Raw genomic sequence first — 17,705 nt, 5'->3', positions numbered from 1 at the left:
TTTTTCTGAAATCAGGAATGTGACATTGCGTAGTTTTTCAGCCAGGTGAATCCTCTGGGATGTTTTCTGGATGTTGACAAGCAGGGATGCGGCTTGTGTACGTATGTTCCTGCCAAGCTCAGTTTTGCTTGTCTGCTCATGATGCGTTTTGATTTAGTTCACTGTCCTGTTCTTCCAAATAGTGAAGCAGACTGAGTCCCTACATGCTTTTGTTACATCTCTGAAAAGATAGCAGCAGTCATTTTAAGGCATCCTGTTGTGACAATGTCTTTTTTTAAGGAAAATTTGGGGTTCTGCATTACGTCTTGGCAGACTTTTTAATTAGCAGCATTACAATTTGACAGCACACTCTGCTATACAGAGAAACTAAATTCACATTAGTAGGATCAGATGAAAATAAAGGGGCACAGGTTTAAAAAAGGAAATTCATTAAAATAAGTGCCCTTGTAACTGCTAATTTTATTGGTTTTATTGTATTTAGTCTAGAATTGGGGACAAATAATTGACGAAACCTTGTTCTAATGCTCTTAAATATATGTTTCCTCTATGTGATGTATAACTGTTAGACACTCTGTGTTTCTACACCACTTCATTGCATTACAGCTTGTTAATAATAATCGTAACATCCCTTAAATATACAAGAAAGAGCAAGTTGTAAATTAGATTGTAACGTTCTCTTGTATGTAAAATAAGTAAATGTTCCTGACTCTCAGAAATTATTTGTGTGTAGGGGAGGTATTTTCATAATGATGTCTAGAACATTTCTCTCCAATGTATTTTTTGCATTTCTTTGTTCTGATTGTTAAGATATGGTTTCCTGCCAAGCATACTTCCGTAATAGCAGTCCCAATTAATAATAATCTGAAGAAAAAAATAGGTTAATTAATAATTTAACTTTTCAACTAAATTAGAAATAGAATATGGAAAGAAATCATTGGGGGAAAAAAACCTTCTTTCAGATACATGGCTTAATTTCTGTTCAAAACACAGGTCTTACAGATTTTTCCTGTTTCTGTCTGGTGGGACACAAACACTGCTCTCCAGAGCACACACTTAAAAAGCAAAAACCTGTAGCTTGGGAAAATGAAATAAAGGAAACTGCAGGTTAACTGCTTTACCGATGAAAGCTTGAAAATCAGGCTTCATTTTGTGTTCTCCCCTCTCAGATTTTGGTTCTCTTCAGCCTTTGATTGTACTGGTACCACCCTGTTGGAAAAATTAAAAACCTCAAGAAGTACATATAGATATATTTCAAGTGGAAGAAGCATATTGACAGGTTTACATTGAATGACCAGCGTGTATTTGGGTGCATGAGCATTATAGATGTCCATGCAAGTTCTAGTTGAATTTTCACTTTGACAAAGGCTCTAGGTCCATATGGCTAATTTTCATTCTCATTTGGTGCCAAATTAATAAAACTTTTAGAAGTATAACGCTGGAAGAAAATATATAATTGGAAGAAATATATTAATATTGAATGAACTACAAAATGTAACTGACAAATGCAGACTTTTTCCAGTTTTGATTTGCAGTTAAATAATGTAAGCAGTACCAAAATCAATCAACACTTAGCAAATTTAAGAAAGCCAAGAATGTGAGTCCTGGCATGGATGTAATTTTCAAGGGAAGAATTTTACCAAAGTCAATCAACTGTATAACCTGAAGATGGATAAATAGTTTTTATACTGAGACCAAATTATTATATAATGTCTGAGCCGCAAACCTCAGTTTCCTCCTCGCATTTCAATTCTTTCATGGTTGCTAACCCTTCCCTACCTTGGAATAGAGAAGTATCTAAAATAATGGGACAGTTTTGATAAGAAGAACTTTAGCAATTCCCTATCAACTAGAAACAGCAAGTAGTAAGCATAAGTACCTTCTTATTCATATACATGTTAGAGCTAAGAAGGGTAGTACTTGCTTAAGTTTAGAAATACTTTTCTTTTTGTGTCTTCTTAAGTGAAGTAAAGGGAGTCTCCCAGTAAATAGGATGGAAAAAAAAATTAAGGTGTTGCAGCTACCATGTTTCTTGACATCTCGTGACATCTTAAGAGCTGCAGATAAGGAGCTCAGTGCTGGTCGTGTCGTACTGGAACTTTCTGGTGTATGTCTTTCATCTGCATGGAAGGACAGGTCAGAGTTAAAGTGGGTGGTTTAGTAAGTCTTAGAAGGTTCTGGAAGACCAGTCTCTTGCTGAGGTAGCTGGCATAAAAGATCGGGCTTATAGCGCTTATCTTTCATTACAATTTGTGAATTATTTCATTCTGTCTTGCAGTGTCTTCTAAAGTCTTCGGGCAGACCAGGTGTCTGGTCCATCTGGAAATTATTTAGTTACATTATCTATAAGTGCAAATCACGGAGGACCAATCCAATTTTGAGCCCAGAAGTTTTAAGTATCTGACATTTTCGATGTTGCAATGGCCGATTAGTGATTCTCCAACAACTGGCATAAAAGAAATCTGGATTCCCACTTCTTAAATTGGCCAGACAGGGTGTGGATCCTGTTTCTTCAGCTGTTTGTTATTCATTCATGGAAAACTGAAGTGTCCTGTGAAAAGAACTGAAAGAAAAAGCATAGCATAAGAAAATACAGTTGCCACAGACTGTCAGAGTTCTAATTGTCTCCACTCCTCAAATAATTGAAAGGAGGCAAAAAGGTCTTATTTTTCTTGAGAATTACAGTATTACAGCTACTTTCCTACTTTAAAACTGGGTTATAGGTCAGAATGTTTGTGCTCTGAAGTATTCTGAAACTTGGTGGAGAAAATTAATTTTAAAGCTCATCAAAATTAAGTCTTTTCGTGTTTTATTGCTGTACAGCCACTATGGCTATCCAGAAATGCGTTCTGTTTGTAAAAGTTTCAGGGTTTCACTATTTGTTTGTCTTCTGATATGGGATGAACTCAAACCATTTAAAATATTTTGATTGTAGACATAAAGGATATGTGTTGAAGAGCACCACAGATAACTCAAATTATGGAAACAGTGTGGCAGCTGTAACACAATGCTCTGCCTGGTCTTCCTTGGCATGTTATCAGATTTAGAGGATGTCAGTTTGCCGAAGTATTGAAAGTATAAAGTTGCTAACTAAAATAAACTCCAAGCAATTCCTTTGGCTTATCATATGAAAGTCTAATGTGAATTTTAAAACCCTTATTTTTCTTTAATCGCAACAATTATTGATTTAAATATAAACTATTCGCTATGTACTGTCACTTTTAAATTAAAGTGGAGCAGGGGGGTGTCATTACATGAGTAATTTTCAGACTCAAGCCACAGATTCCTGTCTCTGTGCTGCTGCTACCGCTGTCTTCACAGTAACACACAGCACGTATTACCTGCCATTATCTGCTGTATAGTACTTGCTGTATGCCTGGTACATACATCCACATCGCACAAGTGAGTGGTCATTTTAAGCATGTCACAATTTATACCTGTAAAGCAGTAGAAGAGATCCTAAGTTCTTGGTGCGGCTGTAGTCTTGGTTGCTAAGATATACAGGGTGTTTCAAAGTGATGGACCCAATTCCAAAGTAATTTCAGTTTGAAATTGGGTCCATCTTTTTGAAACACCCTGTATTTTAAGTTTCATTCCATAAAATGCAAAATAGCAAGCTGGGGTTTTTAAAAATATTTTTAATTATTATTTTTTAAAATATTTTTCAGCCCTGCATCACATTTGCATTTCTCTATCAAACACCCTCATACACTGTCCTGGGAATATTACACTATGTTCCAGTGTAAAGCACATCTTGTTATGAGACTGATTGAGAACAGGATTAGCATGGAGTTCATGTTACAGGTAGGTATTTAAATGATTATGTGGAATATAGACAACATTTTGTCTTCAGTTGCATTTCCATTCGTTTAATGGAGTTTAAGAAAGAACAGAACAGGTCATCCGTTTGTATTTTCAATTTTAGCAGGACAGAACAAACAGAAAATGGAGGTAGTTTGTGCCAGGGTAAGGTTAGTTATTCTTATAATATATTCTTGGAATATATTATAACTTCTAATACTTTTTACATATTACATTTTCTCTTTAATGTTAAGGTGTGTCATTGCTTCTGGTTATCGTGGGTTAGCACTGAGGACCTGTTTTACTGGCCATAACTGGTGTTGCTGTGAGCTACACTAAACAAACACCCAGTTAGAAACGTTGTGATACCTTTTCCTATCAGCTTCAGGTTTTGGGGGGTTGTTTGCTTTGATTTGTTTTTAAGGAAAACATGTATGTGTCTTTGCTAGAGCTATTCTAAGCAGTCATCAGGTTGAAAATACAGCAGATGCACCTTTTTAAAGCTTTCCTTACTTAAATTTAAACTATTGCTTGCAATTTTTAAAAAGGAATAGCAAAGCAGAGAATCTGATTACTTTTATTTAAGAACAGATATAGTCAGTAATCTGTTTTACTGTAGATAATTTTGGAAAGCTCATGGTCATAGTGGATTTTGCAGGTGTATATGTAACATTGAGGAAGTCGTTTCTGTGAAAAAGCTCAGGTGTAAAGAATTGTTTAAAAATGCAGCTATTATGCTGCATTATGATCTGGTCACTGAAGGCCACATCCACTTGCAGTGACTACTTCACAGATTCCATGGTTTTGAAGTATAGAAATGCTTAGAACTAGAAAATGGACACTGAAAAGTCTTTGTGTATTCCACGTTGAATTCGACTCTGTTTGTTAAAAAGCTGCATTTTAAGTAGTATCTGTAGCAGTGATAAGCAAATAAGCCATTTTTAGTTTTATTTTGTTACTATTAAATGTTTCTCATGTTAAGAAACTGGGGTTTCAGAGCTTTCTCACCATCATGGATGGTTTGCCTTGAGTAAAAATTCATTTGTGTCTGCAAATCACAATTTCTGGTATGGACAAGTAAATAATTTTCTGAAATGTCTTTCTTTTCTTTTGAGAGTTTATTTGCCTTTAGTTGCAATTCTGCTGCAACTAAACAGAAAAGCTGATTTTATATATTTTGAAGTATTTAGTGAAAATAATAACTTTTTATCATTTTAGGTTTTCAACAAGTTGTTGAGTCTGGCCAGCACTGCTTCATCTCAGAAGTTCCAGTCACACATGTGGAGTCAGATGTTGGTTTCCACATCTGGGTTTTTGAAATCTATCTCAAATGTCTCTGGCAAAGACATCCAACCTTTAATAAAGCAGTGGGTGTATCCTTTTTATTCTCAGTCTGGATTGTTAATATGGAGAATGAGTTTGTTTTTTAATTGGCACCGTTAAAGGAATGTGAAGAAAGGTATGAAATATCTTTACTTAAAACACTTAAGTACATTATCCTTTGAATTAGCCACAGGTTCACACTACTTTCATAGTCATTTAGCGTATGCTGACTTTTTTGCATGTTCTTCACTAAGAAGAGATTTCATGATTTTAAGTTTTATTTTGAAAGAAGCACAAGAACTCTGCTGGAATATAAGGCCAAATTATACTAAAGGGATTCCAGAGGACACTGCCCATAGAAGTATGCTGAAGTCTGACATGGAAAATGCTATAGTCTGGTGCATTTTAAGATGTGATTTCTAGTAAATCACCATGAAATAAGTAACCTAAAGCACAGATCGATAATTTAAAATACACCAGCATTTAATAACTTAGTAGCTTGTGTTAATATTACAATTTCAGTTAAAGTAAACCTCTGTGTCTTGATTCTTCAAGTTTCAGTGATATTAGTCAAGAAACTGAGTTTCTTGTATTGATATGAGGGTAAATTTTAATTTGCTCCATTTAACAGTTTAAATTGGTAGTTTTAATTAACAGGACTGCAGGCTAGAATCATATGTGACTGCAGCAAAACTATACTGCTCTAACAGAAAGCAAAAGTAACTGTTTAGACATCATTTATTTGAGCTGACTTAATAGTAATTGAGTTCTTGCATCCCATTATCTAACTAAAACCAATGTATAATTAATATTTATAGAGCAATCTAAGTTAGTCTTTTATCTGCATCAAAAGTATTCGTAAAGTATAAATATACTTTATTCTAATTTCCACACTTAGCTGTGCCAAGCACTTGAGGAAAATAAGGCTTCTATATGTACATATATTCACACTGCAGCTGTACCTACACGTCAGCATTCCTGTGTGGGCTGGGTGAATCTTCACTATTGTCTGTTTGGTAAGCACGGAAGAATCATAACGCTGGGATTTGGAAACTTCATTTTCTCTGGACTTTGGCCCTAAGGCTGATCCTGTTTACTGGAACTTGGGTTTAATCCGATGGTTGCAACCTGCCTGCTGCGCTTCAAACACTGTTGCACCTGTGACAGTAGATTTTCCACCTTGTCAGACCACAGAAAGTCTTAAGTATTGTTTGGGACAATTTCTGATTACTGTTAACTAGCACTATCTTATGCTGCTAACGAGTGCTGCACTGATGCCAAGTTTAAACCTTGTGCTGAAGAAACCACTACAAATGCCTTAAGCTGTACCTGATGACAGTCACAGGCCTTTATGAAGGCAGCCACTGTGAACAGAACCAGTCTGAAGTATTTGGCCAAATGACTGTATTTGGGGAGAAAAGTTAATAATGTGTATATGATAAGAAGCCTCTGAATCTGGACGCTCCTCCCTTAAATATCAGGACATGAAAGAGCAGGTTTTCCTTCTGTGGTTGTGTGCCATATTGTTAGAGAGTTGTTGGGACCACACACTAGACTAAAATATATCATTCTAGTCTTTGAGTTTTACAATAAATAAAGTGTAGTAATGGCTGTCATACAAATAACGAATGATGAAGTTATTCATGGGAACAGTTGACTTGAAATCGTTGCCTGGTATAAAAATGTGGAGTTGAATAATTATTTTTCATCAGTCCTATTGTACTCTGTGATGTGTATGTGAACTCATATATAGACATACATACACACACAATGACCCAATTTGAAAAACTGCAATAAAATAATTGAATTAAATGTAGCGTGGGTAGAAAATAGAAGCTGATATCTACATTTTCCCTGCAGTTTTATTTCACTGAAAGATGTAGTAAAACAAATCATATTGAAATAGCTGAAGTCTTACTCAACTACTTTCTCTGAGAACATGCCAAGGACATTGGTTGTGGTGGAGTCCAATATAGTTTTTCATACTTACTTTTTTCTTTCCAGTTGGTTTTCCATTGTAGTTCAGTTTTTCTCCATAAAATACATGATTGTAGACTAAAGAGCTGTTTAAAGAAAAAAAAAATCTTAAGGTTCGTGAACAAACGTGTTTTAATTTCCTGATTTTCTTTGGATCGGAAATTCTAGGAATAAACATAAAGCAAGTGTAAAGAATTAAAACATTGAGAAATATATTTGTTTATAGCTACTGGATTGTGCACTAGAATTCCTATACTGCTTGTTAGGGATCAGAGTGGCGTGGTAAAATTTTATGGTAGCTTTGCATTTAATAGAAAACGGAATGTATTGGAATTGGAAATAAAACAAGACTACACGTCTCCTGGGACTCAGAAATACGTGGTAAGGTCAATTTTCCATATATTACCCATATGTACAAGTATGATGTATGTATGATGTAAGCATAATTTTAATGTTAACAACAAAATCTTGTGAACTTGAAGGGTCCTCTTAAAGTGACAGTGCAAGAACTTGATGGATCATTCAACCATACATTGCAGATTGAAGAGAACAGTCTTAAACATGATATACCTTGCCATTCTAAAAGCAGAAGGTAAGAACTGAAATACAAACTGCAGGTATTTTTAGTGCGGATATATTAAAGCATATAGTGCATTTGACAATAAATATATGCTTTTTAAATTTTTGTGTTTATCTTTTTGTAGTCTTACTAAGATTTACCTGTGATGTAAGGGGAGAAAGTAGAATTTACTACTGTTTATGGACAGCAAGAAACCTTAAATTTTTATATGCAGTTTTTTATTATAAGTAATTTGATAGAAGTTTTAAAAAGAACTTATTTACATAGAACAAGTTGAATGACTGCTATGATTAATCAAATGATTCAAAATGCCTTTGAATGGGAAAGACAAATTAGAGGGAAGACAAATGAAGGCCGGAGGAGTGTACCCCAAGTGAAGATACGTGAATGAAACACTTGAATAATTTTATTTTGAGAGCGCCAGGGCTGTTCACTAAGCCCATGAGCAAGAACAGTAACATACTTCCCAAATAGATTCAGTTGCCTAATGCATTTAAAAACTAGTTTGACCTCTGGGTCTCAAAACTGTATGCTTATGTGCAGTTGTAAAAATGATGGGAGTCAAGTTTAAACCCACACAAAGTATTGGTGATTATTGTTCAAACAAAACTGATGCACAGCTCAACTTTGTCAATATTTTTTGCTGGAGAGAGCATTATTTTTCAGTGTGGTGAAATACAGAGAGAATACTTTTGCAGGCCTTAGCTGCGTTTATACACATATCTTTGCTAGTATGGTAATGAATACCTATTTTGTTCTATCTTCTATTTTTTAATAGAAATAAGAAGAAAAAGATTCCACTGATGAATGGAGAAGAGGTGGACATGGACCTTTCTGCCATGGAGTAAGTTAGCTTGTTGGAGTTTCTCAGTCTGAGACTGAGCCATGCTCTCCTCCTCTAAAGCATGCTGTTCTGGAGGATTTGATAGTCATGTTGTACTACATACATAGTACTAGTCATGTACTAGCACATTACAATATTATACCACATTTCTTTGCCTTCCTTGAGACTTTTCTTCTGTAGCTGAGAAAATGCTTGTCAAGTTTAAAATGCATGGGTTACCTACTACAATAAGATTTTGGGGTTTTTTTTGATCTTAGACTTGATAAAGTGATAAAATAAATGACTTGTTTCTTTCTTACACATCTCTAATGATATCTTTCAGCTGACTTTATTGATAAAATATAAAGAAGAATTTTGTTGAAACACAATAAGAGCAATTTTTATTGGACCTCCATGAAGACCATTTAACTGACACTAAGACAGACGAGTTCCTGAAATCTGTGGTTAATTACAAAATAAACCTTTTAGATTGAAAATAAGTGATGAAATGCTTAGGAATAAATTCATACTGGCATTAATTTCAGTTCCAACTGTTTAGCTCTTTGGAAGCAAATCCTTGCTCAATGTAAATACCCACTTCACTGTCCTTGAGTTGTAGCCAGCGGTGCTCTCAGAAATACTGAAGGTGTTGGTACCTTGTTTACTGGCTGAGGGAAGTAAATAATCTGCTCTTGAAAACTAATGGTGTCTGTTTGAAGAAGGATAGATTGCTTGTCACCTTAAAAGTGCTGGGGATGCTTGTAAATTTAACCTCATCTGAAATACAATGAGAAATAATTTTATATGAGAGATTTTCATTGAGCAAATTATTATATTTTCTATATGATAGTTAACATATGAATAAATAATATTTTAATTGTATTTAAGAGTAATTAACCCAAATATTTTTGAGTAGTTCCGATCAGTTCTGTTCAGGTAGCTTTTTCTTTACACTGAGCTGAGACCTTACTGCTCTTTTTAGAACTACCTTTGAACTAGTATACAACTTTATGCAAGTCACTTATGTTTTGTTTATCTGCTGACCTTCTAATCTGCGAAGCTGTTATTCTTTTGTCCTGTTTGGAGTCCTGTGCTCCAAGCATATATGATAATGTCCGTTCTTTTCTATTCTTCTAAATCCTGTGTATGCATGCTTCTTCTGTAGCTACTATCTTGGCAATAATTCTAAAATGTATACAGAACTACACATCATATTTATAATGTTGCTTGTTCTGTCGTTCCAAACTCTCTCCTAATTCCATATCTGTATTTTGCTGTTATTAATTTTATGTGGAAAATTTAGTAAGAGACTTCATTATATAGTTTGTGCTTGCTGTTCCCATCAGTTACTTCTGCAGTCATGGTGTGATGTGAATACTAAAGTATTTCTTTGGGTGGAATACAACTGAGTAATTTTATCTGTAGGACTAACACTTTAATCTTGTCTGTTGATACCTTTACTTTTATCATTGTTTGGCTTAGCAGTTGTGTGTTTGCATGGTTACCCTTGCCAGCTTTCAACATCACAGCATATGTGTGTTTGTAAAGCCCTTTCACATCTATTGATAAAAAATAGTATATAAAATAATGGTTGTCAACCACCAGATTTTATTTGTTGGGGGTTTTTTTGCTAGTCCTAAAGTGCAGAACGTGATAAAGTGCCACTCACTTGTGAAAAGTTATAGTGTCTGAGGAAGCAGAATTATTGAGTTTATACAGTAGTTTACCATGAACTAAGATCTCTAGGTTAAAAATACTAAAACACGGTATTCGCTTTGATGTATTAGAGGTTTGGACAGGTTGCCCTGGGAGGCTGTGGAATTGCCATCCTAAAGCCGGAGACTGGACCAGGTGACTTTCAAAAGTCCCCTCTTAGTTTGATTCTTTTATGGTTCTTTGAATCTAAGTACTTTAAAAATAACTTGTAAAAAGTTAGAGCATCTTTTTAATTTCTATAGTCTTGAAATGTTGTAAGCTATTCATGTTTTTTGTGTCTTTCTTAGTGCTGATTCCCCTTTGCTCTGGATAAGAATAGACCCCGATATGTCAGTACTGAGGAAAGTAGAATTTGAACAATCTGATTTCATGTGGCAGTACCAGCTTCGATATGAGAGAGATGTGGTTGCACAAGAAGAAGCCATTCTGGCGCTGGAAAAGTTCCCTACTCCAGCATCACGGCTTGCGCTGACCGATATACTGGAACAGGAGCAATGTTTCTACCGAGTGCGGATGCTGGCCTGCTTCTGCCTGGCAAAGGTGAGCTTGCCTGGGTGGGAATAAGGGAAGAAATCCACTAGACATTGTAAATGTTTGAAAATGGGTCAAAACTCATCGCAGTTCTCAGACTGGCTTGACATTTAGCCTCTTAAAAGTGTTTGCCAAGTATTTTTAACATGACTGATTTGAAAGGGAAGCTGTATTATTTTAGTCTGTAAATGGAGACTGCAGAAGGCTTTAATAATTGTCAAAATTAGATGTCAGACATGGAAACCACAGGGGATTTTTCCAGATTTCATTAAGTGGCAGAAATAAAAGACTTTTGTTTCATTTATTTCAAAGCCAAAATGTATTTTTTACTTTACTGGTAAGTTCCTTGGCCTCTCTGTTGTGCTGAAATTCATCTGTTTAATGTGAATTCAGATCGCTGCTCTATATTGTTTCAGATTGAATAGGAGCACAAAATAAACATCATGTTTGTCTACAATCTAATATTAAAAAGTGAAATAATTCCCTTGAGAAGGAAACATTTTTTTTTCTTTAGATGAAAGATTAGCATTAAGAATGAAAATTAGAGAAGCCTATAAAACAACTGGGTGAAAACACAGAAGAATAAAAATTTCTGAAACATCATGTTACTGATGTACTTTTATGGACAGAAAGTCATACTTATTGACAATATGTAGGGTTCAGATTATTGGCACATAGCTCGCTTTCTGCTCTGTACCCGTTGAGAGTAATTCAGTACCTGTATACAAATAAATCCCTTGGCCATATTTTGAAAATCAAAATCTAATAAATGCTGATTCTGAAGTATTTTAATGTTACGAAACACTGATGTGAAGCTGCCAATGTATGTGCTAGTGCTGGTACTGCCAGTATCTGACTTAAAATATGTGCGTTTCAAATTCACTTGGAATATTAAAATTGTATGTTCCATAGGTAAATATTAAAAGAGCAGTTGTTAAAATGTTTAAATGCAATAGTTTTTTCTGTCTTTGCTTTGAATTCTTTTATTTTGAGTCACCATGCCTTGAGGTGTTTAAAAGACGTATAGATGAGGTTCTTGGGGACGTGGTTTAGTGCCAGGGTTGGGTTAACAGTTGGACTAAATAATCCTGAGGGTCTTTTCCAACAGAAATGATTCTATGATCTTAAGCCAGGTTTTTTTATGCTGTGATTGAAGGATGCAGAAATAGAGTGTACATGCTGTCTTTTTAAGTAGAAATAATGCAAGACAGGCTACTTGCGCTGTGGTGTGGGGAATGTGCGTATACATTTAATTCAGAGTGTATAGTGTGTCAGGAGAATAAATACAAAACTTGGATTCTATGAGTATTTAAAGAGACATTCAAATGAGCCAGAACAGATTATAAGACCAAAAAATACTGAAAAGATGTTGATTGACCTGCTGTTGATATAATTTGAAGGTACTGTTGTTCAGCTACAGATATAGTGAAATGAAATGCTTAAAATAAGCATAAGTTTAAAAATATTAACAAATTTACACCCCAGTTTTAATGGAATAGTGAATATCTTGTAAATATAGTAACCTTTGATAATAATTTTGGCGGTTGGTTATTGTTTTACACTGCTACATAAATTTCACATTTGCAGTTTCAAGTTCATCATCGCGGTTTCTAAGCAGTCTTTGGAATTAAGAAGCCTCTTCTGCAGGAAGAGTTGTTTCATACCTTACAGGTGGAGCTAGATCTGCATCTTGAGATCGAAGACCTCAGTTATTGCAAATGAAACATCTAGGCTGACCACAGTATTTTCTCTCTCTAACTTACCTTTGAAGCCTTAGTAGGAAAATGTTTTTTCAGTAATAAAGCACCAATGGTGAAATGGATTAGTACCCATCTTCAGATAGCCTCTTGCTTTTCTTTCTCTTATTGCATATATAATGCCCTTTGAAACAAGCTGAATAATTTAGAAGGAAATCATCAAGTTAATTTTATTCTCTATGAAACCAGATTTTTCCTTAGTTTGTGGTGGGTGTGTAGCAATGGAAACTCCTGCTACATTGTAGGATGCATTGGCCCCATTTGTTTGCATGTGCTTTAGGGGTGGTCTTTTAGTCTTAAGGTGGCTGGGACAGACCTAAAGTCTAGGCTGAGGTTGCTGGCAGGGTAAATTTGGGAAGCTGGTATTGCAAAAGCCTCTTCCATCACTGGCTTCTGTAGTCAGAAGACTTGGCTTAGTAAACACAGAATTTTTGTCTAAAATATAAAATTGAGAATAATTAAGAACAGCAGTTTGTCATGGAAGGATAATTACTTGCAGACAACTTCCAAGTGGAACAACTTACATTAAAATTACTTTTAATGTAGAGAAGATATACTGGGGATGGCAGTGAAAACTTAGCTAATGTAAGATAATATATTGATGAAAATATGTATCTATCTGAAGGAAGTGTGTTCTTGGCTATTATCCTTTTAGATTGTGGGAAATGTGTATTTTTCTACAGCCAAACTAAAGTTGCAGTGGTGATGTTAATACAATTTCCTTTCTCCTCTAATTATACAGATTGCAAATTCCATGGTAAGTACGTGGACGGGACCACCAGCCATGAAATCGCTCTTTACCCGAATGTTTTGTTGTAAGACTTGTCCAAACATTGTGAAGACCAACAACTTCATGAACTTTCAAAGCTACTTTCTGCAAAAGGTAATTTTTTTTTTCTCTGAAAGTTTTGAAATAAATGTCAAAATACAAAAATGTTCCTATAGTTGACAGCTACAGGAATGTGGATAACACAGTCCTGCTTTACCCCTTCAAAAAAAATAAAAAATAACTAGTTCTTTCTTATATGGCATCTGTTTGTTCCATCTTGGTAAAAAATCAATTAACAAAATTTTAGTAATTCTTTTCTGAGTATCTGAAGTTAGCAGCTTCTTCAGAAGAATGAAGTACGTGTGATAATTATTTGTAAATATTTGTGAGCTCGTTCTTAAATAGAATTTGCACAGTAACAAAACTACTCATCTTATCTTTAGGTGAATTCAGCAACTGTGTTCATTAATGACAATGATATCATACTGCAAATAAAATCTCATAAATCTTATCTTAAATTCGTGGGCTTTTTAGTTCAAGGCACTGCATAAGCCTCTTTACTCCCTCCTTTTCAACATCATGAGTTGCTGCAGCTTCTTTTGATGTTAATGAAGGGGTTTTTTTCACTGAGACCTATAGTTCTTAGTTGTACAGTGAGTAACAAAATGAATTACAATTATTGTCTTTTAAGATTCACTTTATAATTATTTAATGACTGAGTTATTATTTCACAGGGATTTGCTATTGTAAATTTGTTAATTACTTGTTTTCAGGATGTAGCTCTTTTGGGGATATAACTATCATTTCACTAATATAAGAATGATACTAGTATTAATTTTTTTACACAGACTATGCCTGTTGCCATGGCCCTTCTGAGAGATGTTCACAACCTCTGTCCTAAGGAGGTTTTAATGTTTATTTTGGATTTGATCAAGTATAACGATAACAGGAAGAATAAGGTAAAGAATGTGCTTATTTTAATCTCTCAGTTTTTTGTTGAAAAAAGTCTTAGTTAATATACTGCAGGATGTTTTATGCCACTAATGTAAATATCTAGCTAGCAGAGTTGATGAAAAGGTGCTACACTAAACTAAACGTTGAATGTTACAGAATGTTCTGTAGCTGACATTTCTGTGGCAGCATTTCTTGGATGTTTCAAAGCTCTTTGTGCTTGTTGACTTACTAAGGACCTGCCTGTCTCCGTTTTCATTCAAGAGAGCCGTGTGTTCTGAGAAAATGTGCGTCAGGCTGACATGTAGCATGTGAAGTTAAACACTGATTTGTTGGGCTTTTTTTTCACCTTGAGAAGAGTATTTTGAAGAGCAAGGAAAGGAAATGATATTTTTTAATTGATATATTAGACTCATTCTGGGTTCTGAATGTCAGCTCTAGCTTACAGAACTGGATTGTCTTCATTTGGTTAAATATCAGCTGAAACCCAGGTTAATATTGTTCCACCACTAAAATGAAGCATCTGAGTTGGAAGTGTTGTCATCTGAAGTTCCTTCCCATGCAGACCACCTCTGAAGGCTGTTGAGATGACCTTTAAGATCGTGAGATGATAAAAATTCCATCTCCCTAGCTAGAGAGCAAGGCTACAACTGCTGGAAGCCTAACATAACCTTCCCAATTGAGTACCCAGAGTTAAGTGCCACAAATCTGAAGGCTCTTAAGACTCACTTTTTTCCATGTAGAAACACACACTGTAACAAGACACTGCAAGATTACTGGAATAAGAGGGTGGTAGAGGGTGGAGGGTTAGACATGTGGGTAGCAGCCCTGATGCTGACAGAATGTGGTCATTTGTGATAATATCCCCCTACCGCCAAAGGAGATACTTTGTGCTGCTTACTAAATTAACTCAACCAACAAATGCAACAGCCAGCACAATGGAAGGGGTGAAACTGTGAGCCCAGGTGAAAGAAGCAAATGAAGAAGTGAGATTTTCCTCACGGAGCAGCAGTAAGCTCATGAGTTCACTTCAGAAGCTTGTGAAGTTGCTATCTAGATAAACTGATTTTCTGAGGTGCTAAACACCTGTTACCCTTGGTACTGAATATAGAAACAGACAGGTAGTTTTAGATGCTCACATTTAGAAATAATTGCTTTTATTTTCCACATCTGGAAAATTTTTAACACCTGTTTTTTTCTGTTTCTGTAAAACAATGTATTAGTGTTAATATGTTTGTATTACCATTAATGTTTTCTTATTACAGAGTGGAGTTTAATAGTATGTCTGCTTGTTCAGTCACTCTCACATGCACTTTCAGTACAAATTTATTCCTGCTTTGCTTTCTCATGCTGTTTTTCACATGGTTTTAGTTTTAAGATCTTGTTCTCTAACAGTGTTTCAACATTTCCTATCTTTTAAAGAATATACGTGTTATATTTGCTTGTGTTTAAGTGATGTTTTTATCTAGTTTTCAGACAACTACTATCGTGCTGAGCTGATTGATGCCCTAGCCAACTCTGTAACTCCTGCAGTCAGTGTGAACAATGAAGTTCGAACATTGGATAACTTAAATCCTGATGTTCGACTTATTCTTGAGGAAATTACCCGTTTCCTAAATATGGAGAAGCTTCTTCCCAGTTACAGGCATACCATTACAGTCAGGTGTGGTTTAATAATTGTACACATGAAGAGAACAGACAAATTATTGTTATTGGTTTGGTTTTTATGTGCACTTCTGTAGTTAGTATTTGAGATTTTGGCTTCTGTGTCTTAAATGTCAAATCCCTTCCAGTTTCCAAAAACTGATAGCGCAAGTTTGTACTGATTGCTTTCTTTTTCAACATTAATTTCTATCAATAATAGCAGACACAAGTTGATCGTGCTCGTGCCTCTTTAAAAACATCATTTAAGAAAGTTTTGTAAAAGGCAGCCTTGTAACAATATCTGTAGTGTACACAACATAGTTTGAGCTGTGTTTTCCCTCTGAATTATTATAGTTCTACTGAAACCAAACAATGGATTTGACACAGTGGGAAATTTTGTTTGTGTTTCTGCCTAATTCAGTTTAATGAGAGCTACATGTTAATACTGCGAAAGTAATTGTAACATGTTAATTTGTATAATATAATTTTAGAAAAATCACACTACTTGATCTGGAAGAAAGTAATTGTCTTGTTTCTGGCTGACGTCACATAAAGCTAATGTGAATTTTCTCTTTCTATCACTTCTAGCTGTTTAAAAGCGATTCGAGTGCTTCAGAAGAATGGTCATGTCCCAAGTGATCCTGCTCTCTTCAAGTCATATGCAGAATATGGGCACTTCATAGATGTCCGGATAGCAGCATTGGAAGCTGTTGTTGATTACACAAAAGGTACTTTATACAAGTATTTTGACATTTTGTAGCACTTGTGATATAGTAGAAAAACTTAATAGTTAACCTCATTAATATAAGGTTGAAGTAGTGTTCACCAGAAAAGCTTGTGTGATGACAGGTGCATTGATAAGAAGCTGAGATTTCTGTTAGTGCTTTGTCCCAGAGAATGCAAGTTTTGTGAAGATATGATGAGTGTTGCTTCTTAGTGTCTTGCAAATGGAATCAGATACCTGAGTTTTAAAATAATGATGAGACAACACGATGAGTGGTGGTAAGGGATTTTGGTAATTTCTTTTTTAACAGTTCATTTTCAGTGATTTTGATTCAGTTATGTTCAGACATAATTGCTAGTCTAAATTCTTGGCTTTTCTTTATCTTCTTGCTGATCTCTTTATTTTCCTTTTTGCATGCCTGTTATGGTTATAAATTTTGGAAATGTGGGTTATTTTAATGATTATTGGCTGATTCTACTTTGCCACTCCTTGTACATAGCTTATGTTTTTGAGATATTTCCATTCTTTTAATATTGCCTTTATTGTAGTTGACTGTTGAAGATCCTTTAAAACAATGCTGGGTATCTTTTTTAAAGTATCATTTGAAGTTGAAATTCAATCCTGACAGATTTTCTAGAGGCAGTTAGAAATTATAGCTTTGCATGAAGTGAATTTAGTACTACATTAGCGTGTTTATTTGGGTTAGTCTTCCTTGGTTCAGCAGACTTGTGACAGTTCTGGTGTTTGAAGGTTTATCCCTATCAAGGTGGCCAAATCCTTCAGTTCCTTGTCTGTGAACAGCCTCTGGGCTTCTGATTATTCTGCCTCAAATTTCACGTTTTCATTTTCAGGGTAATGGAGAGTTTGTTTTCTTTTTTTCTTTTTACATGAATTATTGTTTTATCTTTTTTTTTTATAATGGCTTTATTACTTCAATCTTACTGCTGTCATTTGGTCCAAAGGCTTCTCCAACTAGATAGGCAATGTGAGGTTTTAAGGCAATTGGATTGTTTGAATGAATAATTCATCTGGCGGGATTCACACATACGCTTACAGACTGAAACCAGCCTGTCATGCAGAAAAACTAGTAACTTCAAGGGAGGGTGAGTGCC

At 35.1% G+C, this 17,705-nt stretch overlaps 1 protein-coding gene across 2 annotated transcripts in view; it reads left to right on the top strand.

Annotated features, from left to right (window-relative positions):
* Positions 1-17,705, top strand: part of TAF2 (TATA-box binding protein associated factor 2) — a 60,306-nt gene that overhangs the window by 18,744 nt on the left and 23,857 nt on the right. For both annotated transcript variants that reach the window (XM_065054329.1, XM_065054328.1), the window contains exons 11-20: positions 3,666-3,801; positions 5,017-5,171; positions 7,365-7,479; positions 7,581-7,690; positions 8,457-8,522; positions 10,505-10,757; positions 13,248-13,388; positions 14,123-14,233; positions 15,695-15,888; positions 16,458-16,597. In XM_065054329.1, coding sequence (XP_064910401.1) covers positions 3,666-3,801; positions 5,017-5,171; positions 7,365-7,479; positions 7,581-7,690; positions 8,457-8,522; positions 10,505-10,757; positions 13,248-13,388; positions 14,123-14,233; positions 15,695-15,888; positions 16,458-16,597 — 1,421 coding nt within the window. The remainder of the gene's footprint in view (positions 1-3,665; positions 3,802-5,016; positions 5,172-7,364; positions 7,480-7,580; positions 7,691-8,456; positions 8,523-10,504; positions 10,758-13,247; positions 13,389-14,122; positions 14,234-15,694; positions 15,889-16,457; positions 16,598-17,705) is intronic.

The sequence above is a fragment of the Columba livia genome, chromosome 2, assembly GCF_036013475.1.
Source record: "Columba livia isolate bColLiv1 breed racing homer chromosome 2, bColLiv1.pat.W.v2, whole genome shotgun sequence".
Lineage (NCBI taxonomy): Eukaryota > Metazoa > Chordata > Aves > Columbiformes > Columbidae > Columba > Columba livia.
Note: the sequence above shows the minus strand (reverse complement) of the source record. Positions and strands in the feature narration are given on the sequence as shown.